The sequence below is a fragment of the Cydia pomonella genome, chromosome 2 (genome assembly GCF_033807575.1).
Source record: "Cydia pomonella isolate Wapato2018A chromosome 2, ilCydPomo1, whole genome shotgun sequence".
In the NCBI taxonomy this organism is placed as follows: domain Eukaryota; kingdom Metazoa; phylum Arthropoda; class Insecta; order Lepidoptera; family Tortricidae; genus Cydia; species Cydia pomonella.
Genome location: NC_084704.1, coordinates 17,285,146 through 17,303,490, shown reverse-complemented (window position 1 = coordinate 17,303,490; position 18,345 = coordinate 17,285,146). Strand labels below are relative to the sequence as shown.

At 35.1% G+C, this 18,345-nt stretch overlaps 1 protein-coding gene across 1 annotated transcript in view; it reads right to left on the bottom strand.

Moving 5' to 3' along the window:
- Positions 1–7,371, bottom strand: part of LOC133515542 (paternally-expressed gene 3 protein-like) — a 60,923-nt gene extending 53,552 nt beyond the window's left edge. The window contains exon 1 of the mRNA XM_061848092.1: positions 7,248–7,371. Within this exon, the coding sequence (XP_061704076.1) occupies positions 7,248–7,265 (18 nt within the window). The 5' untranslated portion in view covers positions 7,266–7,371. The remainder of the gene's footprint in view (positions 1–7,247) is intronic.
- Positions 7,372–18,345: the final 10,974 nt, after the last annotated feature.

Sequence of the window (18,345 nt, the reverse complement as noted above, 5' to 3'; positions counted from 1 at the left end):
GTCGAACTTAAAGATGTCCTTCTGTTCTGCAGGAAAACAAGAAGATTTGAGGAGATTGGTATGGGAGGGCCGCCGGGACAGTAACCTGTAGCTCCAACTTCAGGGAATTGGGCTTAATGAACGCAACATGCGATCGACAGCCCGCCTGCTTCCGGCCGGGCGTCCCTACACTACATCTACATATACAAGGCAACGAAAATAATTTCGACCCAATTTCTTCAGGTTACAGATTTTCATAAGTATCATATTTACTTTATATCTATAGCCTCTAGATATTTAGCCTTAAAATTTCATATGTGTTGTGCCAACTAACACTATATGTATCTCTTCATTCGAAATAAATAAATAATTTAATTGAATTAACCTGAACCATATTTGTGCGAGTCAAAAGTCTTGCCGTTGACATTTTAGATTATTATGTAGGTAATAATAATAATGTATTATGTTCCTTGCTATAATTAATTTTAGCAAACTTAGATCAACTACATATTAATGTTTACTGGTTGGTAAGATAGGATACTATTAAACGATTGCAACTTAAAATAAAATACTTAGCGTAGATACGTAAAAACTTGAATACCAAGTGTTAAAATGCATTTTTATTAAATAACACTTGACCTCTAAACCCCAAAAAAAGTTGAAATAAAAATTATGTTAATAGTTAAAATGAGATTAGTGCAATCATTTTATATAATTTAGGTTATTCGTCTGTTAACCTAGAGCCATATCACGACGATGGTGAAAATTAAACAATCACAAAAAATCATTAAACTTTTTACGCAACTGCTCTCATTAATAAATGGAGGGATACATAAGCTTTAAAATGTTCATAGTGCATTTTTTTTTTGTTTTTAGTCCTATGGCTCAAAATACTTACATACGGCGGGTTAGGACTTTTAACACTTAGATTTATTGGTTTTTTGGGAGGACGTGCTTTTTACATATAATTAGGCCAAGTATTTAGAATTTTATTTATTTAGACGACTCTCCAATAATATAAATTCGATGCCGTTAATTTATGATATTAATGCTCATTGCATTACATCATTCATTTATTGAAAAATATGGAATTCATGACAAAAAAATGTTTTTTTGATTATAAAGAAAAATAGGTACCTATATACTACATACCTGAACCTATGCCAATCGATCATTATATCAGAGACCCGACTCCAACTAAGTGGAAAATTCAGAAATTAAAGAAAATGTTTTATATACACTATTATTTTTGGTACAACTATACGGGACGCTATACGACATATATTTTTGTACCATCTTTAACATTTTTAGCTAGCAACTTCCCTAATTAGGTAGATGTGTCACCTTTCAACTTATAAGTTTATAACACAAAAAAACACAGGTAGGTAAACTATAACAAAGTGTTGGTTTTACTGTTCCGAAACAATCCTAAGTTACCATACAAGCCCTGATACTGAAGGGAAACACAAGTAATGAATAATGAACATAATGGGTATAATTGAGCGTTTTTGCGCGTGCGTGGGAAGAGCGAAACCGCACATTGTCTCATTAACGTGTGCTCGACACTTTTACAAAACACTGTTTATTCTGTACGGATTTTACTTTATTTGATAAATTCTAATACATACGTTGTATTTTTGAAAGTTCTTTAATGGAATGAAAGCAAAGCTGGTTTTTAGTGGAATTTTTCCTACCGGTTATTTAATACGAACATGTAGGTATATTTAGATAAATTTAATTTTATGAGCGTTTTCCGTTCGCTATGAGTTGGCATTTTATACATAATATAAGTAAAAGATATTAAATAATTTTATGTTCATATGTTACCACACTACAGGAAAAAAAATGTTTATTGATTAAATTAATACAATGGTTACCCTCCAGGAAAATGAACAGTTATGAATGTTATGATAATAACATTCATAACTCTTCTCTCTAATTTCCTTCATACCTGCAATATATTTTTACCCTTGTTTATTATGAAACGGACTATTTGAAATGTAAAATGAATTACTCTATTTATATTATCGAAAGCGAATCTTTTTCTTGTGAGCACGTAACATGCAGCGTACCAGAGTGCGGTATATTTTTCCCTGCTATTGAGCGCACGAGCAGAGGTCGTGTCCCAGCGCTGGGTGTCGCAAGCGGCCCGATTCCCACGCGGGATGCGGAAGGCGCATGCGTTGATCTTCGCTACGCGGGAGCACTGGCTAATGCGCGAGCGCTGCACCGACTGACACTATATACTTACTTATACATAATTCTACAGAAATTAGTTATTTGGTATATAAAATTAATTTATAAATCCTAGGAATACACACATAATCAATAAAAATAATTACAAAAAAAACTTAAATAAATCATAAATATTACAAGAAAAAAAAAACAAGCACCACTATACAAACACAAACTTAAAATTATTTAACTAACCTAAAGCCAGTCCTGTGACATGCCTTGTCCAAAAGTCCCCATGATACTCGCAGCGTTGCCACGCTGTATGGCGATGGAGACCTGTTGGACAAGCCAAGACCCAGAACGGGGATCGTTCCCCCTCTCTCTCAGCCGCCGACCCAGTTCCCTGAACAATTCGGATGCCTCGTTGCACCAGGGTCCGGCTGTTTCAACAGCAATGGGCACAAAATCGTACGCCCCCTGTAACCCGGAGTATTTGGCGCGCTTACAAAAACAGTACATATTGAAATTCGAAATTTGGAAATGGCAAGTCGTGGATGGAATTCGTTTGCTGAGTCCGACAGCGAAGATGAATAGTATATAGACCATTGTACAATTTGTATATGTATAGCCGAGGCATATATTAAGTGTTTTTTTTTTTCAAACATGCGAGGAAATAAGGTAAAATATAATAATCAAATGTTTAACCATCATTCTACAAACGTCAAAACCAACTTCCCTTGTTAATTATTTTTTAAAAGGTCAGGGGCAAGTCTTTTTGGCTAAGCCTCCTGAGATACTTAAAAAATATAAAGGTTGTTTAGTACAGTTATGGTTTTTCGTACAACTTCCCGTCCATCAAAACAGTAGGTACATGAATGATTTATATTTATTTATTTTATATCAGTTTGTCCATAATGAAGAATTTCACGTTTTTCTACATATTTTTATGCTATCCGACTTCCATCAGCCTGAAGCAATCGAAAACAAATACCTATCTGAAAAACTTTAGAATTTTCCAAATTACCCATTACACAATTTTGCCGGCAGGATCTGTTTTTTATTTAATTTTCCAAGACAATAAGTTAAAAATAGTTACACCACGTTGTACCATAAAATTAACAAACGGGGACAAGTGACGATAGGATAGGTACAGAGAAGTATAATAAAACAATGGTATAAATTTATAAATAGTAACGTAAATTTATACATAAACCTTTACTAACGGCACCAATCATGAAACGTTTATCAGAATGTAATTGTCATATTTCACTGATACCTGTAAAATGTCTACCGCTTTGCGCGTTCAAAGTTGACTGTCCTGTGTCTTTTATGTTTTCGACGTATTAAATGAAAGATAATGCAATTGATTTCAACGTAATTAAAAAATTAAAACTATGTTTTATACCTCCAATAATGAACAGCATGGCGCCATTTCTTTTAGAACACGGGCCCATTTGCCGAACGGTATTAGTCTAATATATTAGTGTATTGCCATGGTAACCCATACAACTTGACAGGGGCCCATTTCTCGAACCATGGGCCCATTTCTGGAACGGTATCAGTCAAATATTATGAGTGTGTTGCTATGGTAACCCATACGATTTGACAGTTCGTGGACTAATAATACATAAACGCGCGACTATTTAGTCCCGCCCCGCACCCGTTTAGTCTTTTCTATGGGAGCGCGGCGGCACGTGATTGGTATTTTTTTATAGTTGACTACAGCGTAGCGAAACAAATATTATAAGTAGTTGAGTTAGGAGCCCATACATGAAAAGTACGCAATTATAGTTTGGTATAATTGGTATACGAAATCTTATTCAACCATAACAGTCGACGAGTAGAAAAATCTACAATTTTCATTTATATATATTAGGTATACCTTTTAAACGAGCAATTCTTGTTTATTGGTATATTATGTTTCGGGGATTTCGAAAACGGCTCCTACGATTTCGATAAAATTTGCTATATGGAGGGTTTCGGGGTCGAAATATCGATCTAGCTACATAGGTCTTATTTCTAGGAAAGCGCGCATTTTTGAGTTTTTATGTTTTCCGAGCAAAATTCGGCCTTTAAAATTAAATTGTGTACGTGTGGATGCTAGATGAGATTGGCGCCATTTTCTTTTTAGGCCTTTACAGGATTCGTAGTTCACGTTTCATTATTATGGTACTTTCATTATAGGGGTGTTTACTAATATTACCATTAAAACATGATCTGAATAACACAATTTAGAAAAAGTTGGGGTTGTCTGGATTTTCACGATCATGGGGCTAAACAGAGACCAGTGTAGCGTCAGTAATCAATGTATGTGTTTCAATACTGATTATATTCTTAAAAATGTAACTGAGTAGTTTGCTAACCCAAATTGTGACTCACAGTTTTACTGCGTAGGATAACTGGTCCTGCCTGAGTTTACAGGCATTATGAACCATTATAGAGTGTAATGCAATAAATTATCCAGATTGAAGACAGTGGGTGGAAAAGGGCTTTAGCTCGAGTTCATTTGTGTACCCATGTAAACCCAAATGATTTTAGAATATTTCTTTATTATATAAAACATCATTGTTTCTTATTTATTATCTATTTAATCTTCATAACTCACTGATGCACAAAAAACATAAACCTGGTACGAAACATTACTACAAAAACACTCTCAATTCATGTGTTAAAACATGTTAATACTTAGTGATACTGTCTGAACTGTAGAGATAAATATATAGTAATAAAACTACCAATAATAACCTCGCATCTACGTATCATTTTTATTATTTAAGATTTTTGATAATATCTACTCAACAAATGCCCACTCATAATGTCGAATTGGCTGTGAAGTGATATTTTTCCCCTAATAATCCATGAGTACGTGAAGTCAAGCTTGCCCGCTGATCTAGGCCAGTGGTTCCATTAATACACACTAATCAGCTGTTATTATAAAATTTTACTTAGTACGTTAAACAATATCAGTAACACACGGAGTAACATAACGTGCGGTAACGTAATTAACTAAATTAATTAACGCACCTATTAACATTAGCGTGAGATCGTGGCCGTCTAGACAATGTCCGCTTCATACCAGAAGTTTAGTTAAATGTTAAGTTTATCTTTTACGATAAAAGCATTCGTTTATGAAGCTTAACGAAACAGACCCCAAGACGATCAATTGAAAACGTTTGCATAGTTTAAAATTGTTTTCTTTCCTGTAGGTATACTATTGATGCGTTATTTTGTAAGCCCTTATTTTGTCTCTCGTACGGAGTTCTTTATCACACATTCCTTTATTACGGTATAAAATAGTTATTTGAGACTAGATTTTTTACAGAATAATCTATTCTGTTACCGACAAACATTACGATACCGACCGTAGCCATCGTAAATCGTCGCCATAAACTCGATCGCAAGTACTGCTAACTCTCGATTTCAAGCGCTTTACTAGAACAGGGTGACTGGCCGGTTATACATAATTATTTCTCGACTTCCTCGCATTCGCGTTTCACTTGTGTTTTCACTTTCAATGCGGTGAACTCATCTCGTTAGCGCAGCTTGGACAATCAGCTGTTTGAAATTACTGTACTTATCTGTGTTTCGTTTTAACTGAATAAGTGTGTATATATCCCTATTCAAATATATCAAATTGCACATTCTTTCCTTAACAATTTTTTTTTTGCATATTGAAAATTATCATAAGAAATACCTAATCGTTATCATCTTCAACGATATACATATGATAATTAAAATTCCTAACTGCGTCTTGGTCCCCAAATAGCCTCACGTAACCGTACTTACGAACCCATATTTTTACAATGAAAATTTATCATCTGTCGTGAAAACCATAAATATCTTTTTTATAGGTGCATAGTTTATTTCCACCTACTCAATGTAATTATGATCATTAAGAGTCCACAACTCCGTTCTCCATACAAACGCTCTCATTTTAAAACGACTAGACGAAACGACTGCTCTGATTTTTTCTACTTACAATAGGATAGGGTATATCTATGCTTGTAATTAATTTGTGTAGCTTCAGATACTAAAGATAAAAAAAAAATACAGCGAATTTTAGTTTTTTATACAACGTTTGTTTTTGCCGTATTGCGTTTGTTTTATAAACTGGAGCTAATTACAGGCATAGATCTAATCCAACACGTAGTAACGAAACTCCGTTTGTATGAGAAGGTGAAATCCGGCCAAGCTTGCTGCGGACTCTTTACTTTGCAGTATTGAACAATGGATGTTTATATCGATTGCATTTCAGGGTTTCCGAAAATGCCCCCTCTCCCCATTTGCATACGCCTGAATATTTTATCCCTGCATGTGAATTGATACATTTCTAAAGGGCTGCGGGTGAATGACCCGGAGTGACTATTGTCCTTTCTAAGCCAACCTAGACAACCTAGGCATTATTCGTGTTGCCTAACTCTTGCAGCCTCGATGTGTGCCAATTTAACTACAGACCCTTTTAATTTATGTACACATCTATCTACATGCTATATATTTTTCTCAATTGAAAATATAAAACGAATGCTCTGTTTAAACTTTAAATTACTAATCAATTATAGGTACATTTAAGTTAGGTTTATCCTATACCAGTCAAGTTCTTGTTCATAATACTTATTATTTATCAATTCTACTTGTTCGAATTAACTAGGGAACTTTAGACGTCTAAAATGATTTAACGAAATCAAATAAAGTCTAATATTGTAAACTTTTTTACAACAAGACGTCAGATTGGAAATCATACTTTAAATCTTAACTGTCGCATTCGTGATATGTCATGATTTTAGTCCTTTAGGCTTTGATAGCCCGTGCAGCGATACAACTATTGAGAATTGCATTAATTAAAATAGCTCGCTAATAAATTGTTTATACTTTTCCCTGTTCCACACTACATTACAATACACACAAGAACCAAATGCACAATCTTAATCACACGCAAGAATGACCATAGAAATGTGGCTTCGAACCACCTCGGAACCACATCGAAATTCACAATAAAACACTGAAAAAACACTTCTCAAATATCCGGGGTGTGTTCCAAACCACAATTCTGAAATTTCGAATACACTTTTAATTTTGTTTTGTTTGACACTTACGTAAAATTTGGCCGCCATGATAGTTTAACTGTCAATTATCGGTTCACTCGCGAGGCGGGCGCATGCGCGTAGGGTTCGCGCGGCGAATGGCGGCCGCCGGCCAGCGCCATCTTTATAAACTCCCCCCCAATGAATTATTATATTAATTACGTTTTCACTAGTCGATCGATCTGGATTAAGCGCTTCCTTATCCAAAAAGGGATGAAAGTATTTTGGATCCATGCTTTTTGCGAAAACTAACATATGCCCTAAATACATTATAGGAAGACGCTGCGGTCGTTGCTTCTATAAAGGCAAGGTACCATAACGGCACACTTCCTTTGTTTGTATTTTTACAGGCAGCGATATAGTACATTGTGCAATGAGGGGGGTAAGTGAAATTCTGGATACGAAGGTACCCGAGTTTGCAATATTCTTACCCCCGGAGTTACACATAATGATTTCTATCACACTTACGAAGAAAAAACGAAATAATTCTTAAATACGGTGACATATCAAACATTCGTCCACCATTTTGTAATTTCTTGACAGGTTAGCATCGAGGATTAGATATTCGGCATTCAGTCACGATTAAAAATTATGTAAAAATATTTTAAACTTCTTTTAAATTAATCAAATTATTTAATTTTAAACATAAGCAATATATTTAATTATAAACGACAGTATTTTAAAAATAAAACTCATTTATGCTACTTGGTTTGTATGAATAAGTGACATAATTTAAATAAAGCTATAACTCCCTAGGGAGTTAAAGTTTTTTTTTAGGCCTTTGTCCTTCAGTACACCTGCATGAAATAAGAACTTTTTCAAGCAAGTGTGATGAATAGCAACTAAACGCATTTTTTATATTCTTCCATGATTATAATTAATTCGTCCAGGGTCATCGGGATGTCGGATGGGGTGAGTCGAGTCCTGAAAATACACCCGTACGCGTGGGATGAACGCTCTATGCTGGATATAATCCACTATTCGCTCATTAGTACCATTAGCATAATCATGGTCGTCCCGTATTACACAAAGATACGAATTGCGTGCTCACACTCATTAAATCACATGTGTTTAACGTAATTAACGCTGTGATATGCTACTGTTGCTGATTAAATTAGGTTACGTAATTCATAATTGCGTTAAATTCTTAATCAGTTTCCGAATACTGTAATTAAAATGCGGAAGTGGAAATGTCTTTCACCGCAGATCTAATTTAAAAAAATCGAATTAAGGATATGGTAAAAAAGGTACTTATAAATATGTATTGGTGTTTTGTATTACATGACTAACACTATTTATGTCATAATAAAATTGTTGATATTTTATTTGGTATTACCTCAACATTTATTATACAGTTGACTCTCGTTAATTCAATTATTAATTCAAATCTATTCTCGATAATTCAAACCTCTCTATAATTCGAAGTTATCACGAGTTCCCTAGAACATCTCTTGTTATTTCGAAAAAAAAATCTATACATTTTTTTAGCACTTGGTAATTCGAACAAAAAAGATCATGGCTTCGTAACAAAACGACGCGTTATGTACCTCTAATCTTTTGATATTGTTAAAAAAATTGCATATTTTTCTCTCAAAAATTTCGAACCTTTTGATATTTCAAACTCGATAATTCGTAATATTTCAAAAGTCCTTCGAATTAACGAGAGTCGACTGTAATTGTGTCTCTGTTTGACTGGTAGAGTTGGTGCCATTTGGCAATAAGTCCGCCATTTGTACATTGTTGTATATATTTTGTGCAATAAAGTTTAAATAAATAAAAAAATAATTTTATTTTTCAGGACGGAAAATATCTAGCTGACTAAAAGAGCAGTAAATAGTTCTTATAATAAAACAATATAGTAGTAAAAATATCTGAATAAAACAAACTTATACCCCTCAGTACGTGAGCCGTTTATGTATAAGTAAAAGATAGTCACTAGCCTTAACGTCCGTAGATCCGTAGATTCTTGAGGTAACTCGGAACCGAACGGATGTGGCTTCGGATGTCTTTGTATGTCCTACAAAGTGCGCTCACCAAGGCACCTTCAGATAAAAAATAAAGCAGCAAAAATCGGGCAAATAAGTAGCGGCCGTCGTACGTCTCGAGATAAAAGAAGAATTAAAGGCTGCAACGAGCGTGCGTGCTTAAATTTCTCATCTCATTTTGTGAGAAAAACTAGTGACGTACAAAGAAGACTTGGATTAGGTTCACTTAAACATAAACAGAAACATACATACTATATAAAATCAAACAAATTTTACCTGCGTTAAAGGCAGCCCATATAAGAATTATTAACTTTTATCACAAATAAATCATGAACATCGAATAACATTAAATAAATACAATAGGAATACAATAATTCAGAGAGAAAAATTATGAGAAAAAACAAAAGACGCATGGAAAGGCTTAGATTTTTTACCTCCGGCCAGTGCGCACGATCGATAGCTGCACTATGCAGGTTTGCCATGTCCTAAATATATTTTTTTCTCCAATATGCTTGGAAATGTTCACCTTATTGTAGCAAAAATAGTACGGGAAGTCCTTCATTATGGTCAAACTCAAATTTAAAAAATTCAAACCATTATTGTCGTGTTTTAGCGGACGGGAAGTTACTACTGTATTATTTTTTACTTTTTAAAAATATCCACTAAGAAAAACGCAAACACCCATTAATATAGCCGCGGGCTGCGTCTACACGACCAGGTAAACATCATTTCAAGCTATAGGATAGAGAGAGATAGTAAAATAAACAACCTTACATATCGCGTTCTTACAAGACCATCGTGTATGATCGTGCGAATACTGCTTAATAAAATCAAAGACTAATATATAACTTTTATATATTTTTAAGGATCTCATTATATTGAACGAACGAATATTGAATGGTACTGAATAGAGAATAAGTTGTTACTTTAACTTTTTAAAAATAATTAGAGGGAAATGTGGAGGCGCACTGAAAGGTTAGAACAGATGTCGCCACCTCAACCGTTCTTTGTTTATGATTCGTGTCAAGTGTATAGTTGCGATTGTTTTAGTATGAATTGCGATTATTAAAGTAAATTCAAACCGAGCTTCGAAGGAGAAATGCTACAGCTGGTGGAATAAAGGCTGATTTTATACAAATGTAATCACTTAATATATTTGAGGTTATCTTATACTATGAATGTTCGATGGAAAACAAAGCTTTGGAGTATACCTGGATGGACAAGAGGACGTTTCATATACGTCCGCCCTACGACATTATTAGTTAGGTACACTAAGTCTTGATGCGTACGGAGTGCAGCATGTGTGGCCAACACATGCCCTATATTATGTATTACTTCATCAAAATTTTACTTACCTTTGTATTTACTTTCATTTCCAAAATATGTATCTTCCTTAAAATGCAGCCTATAAAATCGGTCTTTGTCATTTGCCTTAGTTTTTGATACTTAAAGCTTTTTCTCGCGATTTATGCATATCGGGTCCATGGAAAAAAGTGAGGTCCTATATTTCCACAATTTGTCGCACAACATTGAAGTATTTTGGAGAAAATGGAGAATGTTTACAATTTCTTTGAAAAAATGTATGTGATTTGACAGTGACAGCAGTACTGTTGTGAAGTCGCCACCTGGCGTGAAAAAATGTCAGTTTGCCTCCTCATTGTTTTTGCCATGTTTGATGTGAAGGTTCGATTTGAGTGCTGGTTGATTAAATTATGATTATTTTACCGTATGTCCTCGCCTGTTTGCAGAAATGCACTATATATGCCTCGGCCGGAACACCAATTCGTGGATTTGTCTTTTTTGTCGAACTCCGTATCGCGTCGTCCTTATCAATGAATTCCTCCAACGAAAACCTCGAAACTCATTCACCATTTTGCTATTTCCCGTCCTCTGCAATAATATACTATTACTTTTCCTCATCTGTCTTATTGATTTAGTCAATTTTCCTGAGTACCCACAACACAGCCCTTCTTGGCTTACCGTGGGACTTAGTCAATTTGTGTAAGAATGTCCCTGTCATATTTATTTATACTCTCGTTTACGTACGGAATTTCCCGCAGACGGTTTTGTCCGCATTTAGTCAAAACGAATATTTGTGTACCAGGTAATATATAGTATGTAGGTATAGCTATTTCAATTAGGTACTTAGGTGCTCACGAGCTCCCTTATATCATATCTTTTTTAAGGTTCAGCAGGTTATGCCAGCAAAGCTTTATTTAATCTTAGCGCTTGTTTAGATAATAATACGGTTTCCAAAAATATGAAAGCAATTTTAAGGCCTTTCTCGAGTAACTTCATCGATTTGAGTCTAAAACGCAACTTAATAATTTATAATAATTTTTGAACAAAAACTAAAAATATGAAATTTATTTTTAAAATACGCAATGTTATTTTTGATTGAAATCATTAGTTAGTTTTTTTGGTAAAACTTACTAACATCTCAAAAACATGATAGGGACCGTGCGCGTTGGAGGGTCTGCCATCTTGTGGCCTGAATCGGAACCATAAACATGCACATTTACACGTCACGTGTTTTCTTGTGCATAGTAGGTTCTGCCATCTTGTGGGCTACATCGGAACAAAAAACATCACATTTACGCCTCGCGCCAAAAATCTGACGGCTCCTGTGCTGCCTCCTACAGTTCATGCACGCCCCCTATATCCTATCCGCGATCCAGGGCACGCACAGCCATCTCGCTCCTACTTACGTTCAGTGAAAGTGAAAGAAGAACCTGAACCCACAGGGAACTAACATCTGCCGGGTCTATATATCTATGTACCTATCCTAAGGGTACTACGGCGCGGCGTAGCATTTAAAGTAAAGCTCGTAGCGCATTCATGCAAAATACATAAGACGTTGAATGGACGTTGAGCGGTATTCGAATTAAAAAAGTATTTTATACAATCGTGATATAATAGAGAGATTTTCAGTCGAGACCATTAAGGCCACGAAGCTTATTAAGTGGCCTAAGTAAGGTACGGGATTGAAAAGCTTGATTATATCACTTGTGTACACCTGTGTCATTTAAAATAACACTTTTTTAACAATACAACCTAAATAATTAAAGAAAACTAGGTACCTAAACGTATCTACTGAAAAATCATGCTCAGTGTAGGGTTTCGTAGTTACCATTCTATCAAAATAGGCTAACCTATTATTAAGCATCATGTATGTATGTATGTAATTGTATGTGTGTATGTATCGCTTTTTAGCGATAAGACCGCCTGTTGTTACCTGGTTTTATTTTCCTTTAAAATTCATTTGTAGTTTTACATGTATGTAAAATGTATAATTGTTGGTGCAATAAAGAATATTTACTTACTTACTTACTTACATTACAAGCATAAGAGAGTGCCTTTGCAGCGCTTTGTACGTCTTTTTACTAAGAAGAGAAGGTTTTTTGCAATAACTCAAAAACGACTGGACCGATCATGTTCGCTATAGTTTTCATTCAGAGTATTTACTAAGCTTTTGTTTCACGATTATTTTCATATTTTTTGGACCCACGGTTCAAAAGTTAGAAGGAGGACACATATTTTTATTCGTTTTGAAAGACTTATCCAACGATACCCAACTATTGTGTCAAAGCAAAAAAAAAAGTCAGAAAAATCATTTTGTATGGGAGGTACCCTATAGTTTATTTTTATAGTTTTTTTTTCCGTTAGGTCACAATGAATAATTTATGTATCCATGCCAAATTGCAGCTTTCTAGCATTAACGATCACGGTGCAAAGCCTCGGACAGAGGGACAGCCATGGCGAAACTATTAAGGGTTTCTAGGTGACTACGAAACCCCAAAAAGAGGCTCGTTGATGTCTTTTGTTCTATTCTTGGTTTTGTCAGGAATATCAGGTTATATTTTATAATAAGCTGTGACCTGTGGCACCATGGTAAACGAGCTGGGTCACCACGGCTTATCGTGCCAGAGAAGCGCGGGCCATACCGTATCTCTCGCTATGCGTCCTTGAATGATATCATCCGTAGGGCGTTGCTTCTGTCAGCGTGCCGGCCATCCTATTTAGAGATGAACAGTATCGCACGCAAAGATGGCAAGCGGCTCGACAGGATGACACTCATTCTGTGCTCAAGCTGGGGAGTACGCTTGTGTGGAACGCCACCTGTGTTGATACACTCGCACCGTCCCACCTACAGGCGACCTCCGTCAAGGCGGGGGCTGCGGCCACAACGGCGGAACTAAACAAGCGGCGCAAATATGCTGTCTTCGGCGAGGGCTACATATTTTAGACGTTTGGCATCGAACCAGCGCGAAAACCCTATCCAAATGGCGGACTTAATACCAAATGGCCAAACCAGTCGACCATAGGGCCAAGCAGAGATACTCACAATTGGTGCAGAGAGAAAAAAACAATAAATCTATAAGAATAGCAAACTATAGGGACCGTGCGCGTTGGAGGGTCTGTCATCTTGTGGTCTGAATCGGAACCATAAACATGTACATTTACACGTCACGTGTTTTCTTGTGCATAGTAGTTCTGCCATCTTGTGGGCTACATCGGAACAATAAACATCACATTTACGCCTCGCGCCAAAAATCTGACGGCTCCTGTGCTGCCTCCTACAGTTCATGCACGCTCCCTATACTTATAAACTAAATACATAATATTACATAAGTACAAACACACATACATACCATAAATATAAAACACAGATACATAAGTACATGCTATAAATACAATATTGTTGGATATTATTGTTATAATTGTGTTAGTGCTTCATAAATGTGATCATCATCGATGACTGGATTAGAAAAATTGATTCATGATCACCGATGAAATTTCACCGTGTATACTCAAACGCATTTATCAATGGCGTAAATAAATAAAAACTGGGAATGTGCTTTGGATTTGAATCTCACTGGAAGTGAAATCGATTGACATCTTCCAAAAATTAATGCATGTAGGCCATGGCCAAAAATGGTTATCACTATAAAAACTATATAGTACTAACTACTACTGACTACTAACTACTACTGAGAAATCCCAGTTAAAACTAGTATTCACCAAAGCTCTTTGCGAAAACTTAATTAGAAAACTGCGTTTTCCCATAAACTAGTTTTTACTGTAGAATATACATGATATAATACAAACCTAATTATATGCACACACGGGTTTTAAGTTTTTAACTTCAGCCTGAAGTACTTAAATCGTGTCTAAGCTTAGAGTTAAACAAATATAATTAATTAGTCATTAGTGTTTCGCTTACAACACACTCGTAACTTAGCGCATGCTAATCGCTTATAAATAATTTATCGGGTAGCTGCCTACTGGGTCCAATTTGTTGCATCGTATTGTATGTTGGTCGCTTTACGACCTGATTCGTCTTGGTCCTTTTAGGGACGGTTGGCACTTAAACTGTGGTACGGAATATTAACCCCATGTGCAATTTCCATGTGTTGCTATTTATGATAAATATTCAGTAATGTCATTCATTGCATTACCATTACCATTACCTATTGCATCCCAGTATGGGGCGGGGCTAATAAAACGAAACTTATAGAGGTAGAAAGGGCACAACGTAGTTTGCTTAAAGTCATATATTCTAAACCTTTTAGATTCCCTACCACTGAATTATATAGGACTAGCGACCTCCACTCCGTAAGAAAACTCTATATAGAAGCTTTGCTTCTTAAACAACCCAAGGCCATACAATTTGTGAATGACACCTTGACTCAACGTAGGAGAATACCCAATGTTGCTGTAATTCCATCTACCAAATCAAAATTCGCCCAACGCCAATTTCCAACTCAATCGGCTAAGTTATATAATTCTGTCAATAAAATACTTAACATTTACCCAATGCCATACCAAAAGTGCAGAGATAGAGTAAGATCATGGCTAAGAACACTAGATTATGAAGAAACGGAGGCACTGTTATTATGAATCCCACTCGCATACACATTCACACATTCGCACACACACACACACACACACACACACACACACACACACACACACACACACAAACACTTACTCTTAAAATCTAATTTAATAGTGTTACCTATTGTTATAAAATATTATAGATCCTTAATTGTAATAACACAATTGAATCGGGTCTGAAATTGTATACTTATTGTAAATTGTAATAGTAAATAATAATCAGATTTGTAAATTGTATATTAATTAAGTTAAGTACAGTTTGTTGTTTTTACCCTATTTCCTAATGGAAGAGCGGGGTCTCCCGACACAAGTATTGTTATACTTAATGGGAGATTCCAGTCCTTTATGTTATGTGTATTATAAGTTAAGCCAAATAAACTATTTTGTATTTTGTATTTGTATTTTGTATTCATATGTCAATGTCAACAGTAAAAGCAAGATTATGCCAATAAAATGCAACTGCTGCCGCTCGATCATATCGTGATCCTAGATTTCGTCTGGGTTGTAATCTAGGATCACGATATGATTGACGGAGTACAACCAGGGTTTTTGGATCGTAACACAAATTTTCACAGATACAATACTTTTAAGACTTAATGACGACTCACGCTAGAACGATCCGGATCCGGGCCGTGGCGTCCGACACTATCAGGCCAATTCCAACAATATAATGTGATACTATACTCGTATATCTAACATGGATCTGACTTCATATACGTACTCGTATTATATGTAGAGTATATTGGATAATCATGATAATAGTTTTTGAAAATCTATTATCATGCATGCAAAGGAAATGTAAAAAAAAACTAATTATGGTATAATAAAGGCTATTTTTTTTTTTTTATATATTGGATAATCGGTACTCGTACTTACGTAGGTATACCAAAACGTAAATTTGTCAATAATGTCCTATACAAGATTTACTGCCGATTGTACTCTTCTTTAAATTATTAGCTACTTACTGTCGCTAAGCGAGACGATACTAAAGAGCCCAAACTCAATAAGGGTTACGTCGATTAGATACAGGGATCCCCTGGTCACCTTCGATTCAAATCTAAACCAACTAAGTAATAATGATCACATGTTAAATATAACCACTGTAATCGAACACTTTTTTGATACAAATAACTACTTGGTAAGTAACTACTTGGTTATACCTACTACTTGGTTATTTTATATTCTGAAAACTATTACTCTCAATTGTTACTGGACCATTGAGTTTGTAGTCAGAGTGAGTAGACTTTGGCTCTGTCTTTACTTTCCAACGGATGAGACTAGGATTACGCGATGGTCAGTTTATGAAATAAAACAATAACATTGTTATTTATTTGAAATTCTATAAAGCTACTCATATAATCCCTAAAAAGAGTTGGTAACTAACCTACAATACCTATACCTACGTAATGTATCAATTTCCGGGTTCAAAGGGTTCTGTACCTCAAAAGGAAAAAAACGGAACCCATAGGATCACTTTGTTGTCCGTTCGTCCGTCTGTCTGTCTGTCTGTGAAGACTCTATCTCGGGAACGCGTGGAGGTATCGAGTTGAAATTAAAACCAAATACTCAGGTCTACAGTTCCTTGAAGCTGTAAAATAATCAAGTTTCTAAGTTAACTTAAAAAAAGATACGGCCGTTTATGTTAATTAATATGAATAAATAAATAAAATGCCGCAAAAGACGTATATTATGAAAGTCTCAAGGGTACCAAAATTCATATGGTAGTTTGTAATATCATCTTACACTACAAATACAGGGAAAAATCTCGTAACTATAAATTTATAAACAATAAAATTAATTAATACATTTGTACGGAACCCTCGGTGGGCGAGTCCAACTCGCACTTGTCCGGTTTCTAGAATGTAGTAGAACTTTGTACCTAACGTTTAAAATGTATACCTACTCGTAGACATTTGTGATATTAGTATTGCTACATTACTGTTGGTGGCGAGAAATCCAATATCATGTAATTACGGTGTATTAGTTACTACTTACACAAGCGATCAAGGTGGCAGATCAAGTTTACTCGAAGGTGTAATAATTTTAAGTGTCTCTAGCCATCTTCTATGTTAATGTTGTAAGTTTTTACACTAATTACCCACTTCAAGGTTAAACTAACGATAAATAAAACAGGTTAGAATAAACGACATTCAAATGACCTACCTACCTTAACTAGAGCATTTTTATCTTAATCTGAGGCTATTTTAGATGCAGCATCTACATTTCTGTGGGTACCGCGGATTGGGGTTACTTTGATCAATTTCAAAATTAATATGTAATTATCTCCCGAATATAGAATCTAGAAAACTTTAAAAAAAAATAACAATATCGGTTTTTGCCCCTATATCGATTTCACTATATTTTTTATGTATCTCTTGAAATAAAATAAAAAAGTGAACTTGGGGTTACTTTGATACCCCCTTTTTTCGACGGAATTCGATAGTAACCCCTATAGAGAGTAAAACTTTAAAACACTTAAAAAAACCGTTCGCAGGTTTAGGATTTATAACGATTTTTGTGCATTTGGGGTTACTTTGACAAAGAAAAACAAGGACAGTTTAAGAAAAATCAACTTTATTTCAAAAATTCAAAACAGTATCATATTTTAGTTATTTATGTTTAGAAGCATAATTATTGAACAATAAAAGTTATGAAACTTTACCAACAATATGTAATCGACAACATCATGATGTTCGAATGCTTGGCGTATCGAAAACCTGCCTTCGATCTCTTCTGTCACAGGTTTAAAACTTTTTCAGAGTAGTTCTGATACTCGGGAACCTAATCGTTTTTTAAATGTTCGAGGCATTATTCTAAAACAATAAAACAAAAATCAGTTAAGAAACCATTAATTAACTAAATAATCTAAAAAAAACTATATTTCGCGGGGTTTCATTGATCAGTGATCAAAGTAAACCCTTATAAGCGATCAATGACACCCCATACCACAAAATCCGAAAAAATACAAATGGCCGCCATGATTATGATTTGCAACAAGAATCGATGTTATAGGCCGTTACATGCCTGATTCAATGAATTGCATCAAATTTATGTATTTACTATATAAAACACTTTACATTAGAAATTATACAGGCTATTAAAAGTACACAAAACTAGTACTTACATATTTTATTTTATTTCTCATCGATCGACATGGTTTATCCCTCGGACACAAATCACAAACTGGCAGTGACGTTCAATCTTGCCAACCGTAAAAAAAAGCGTTC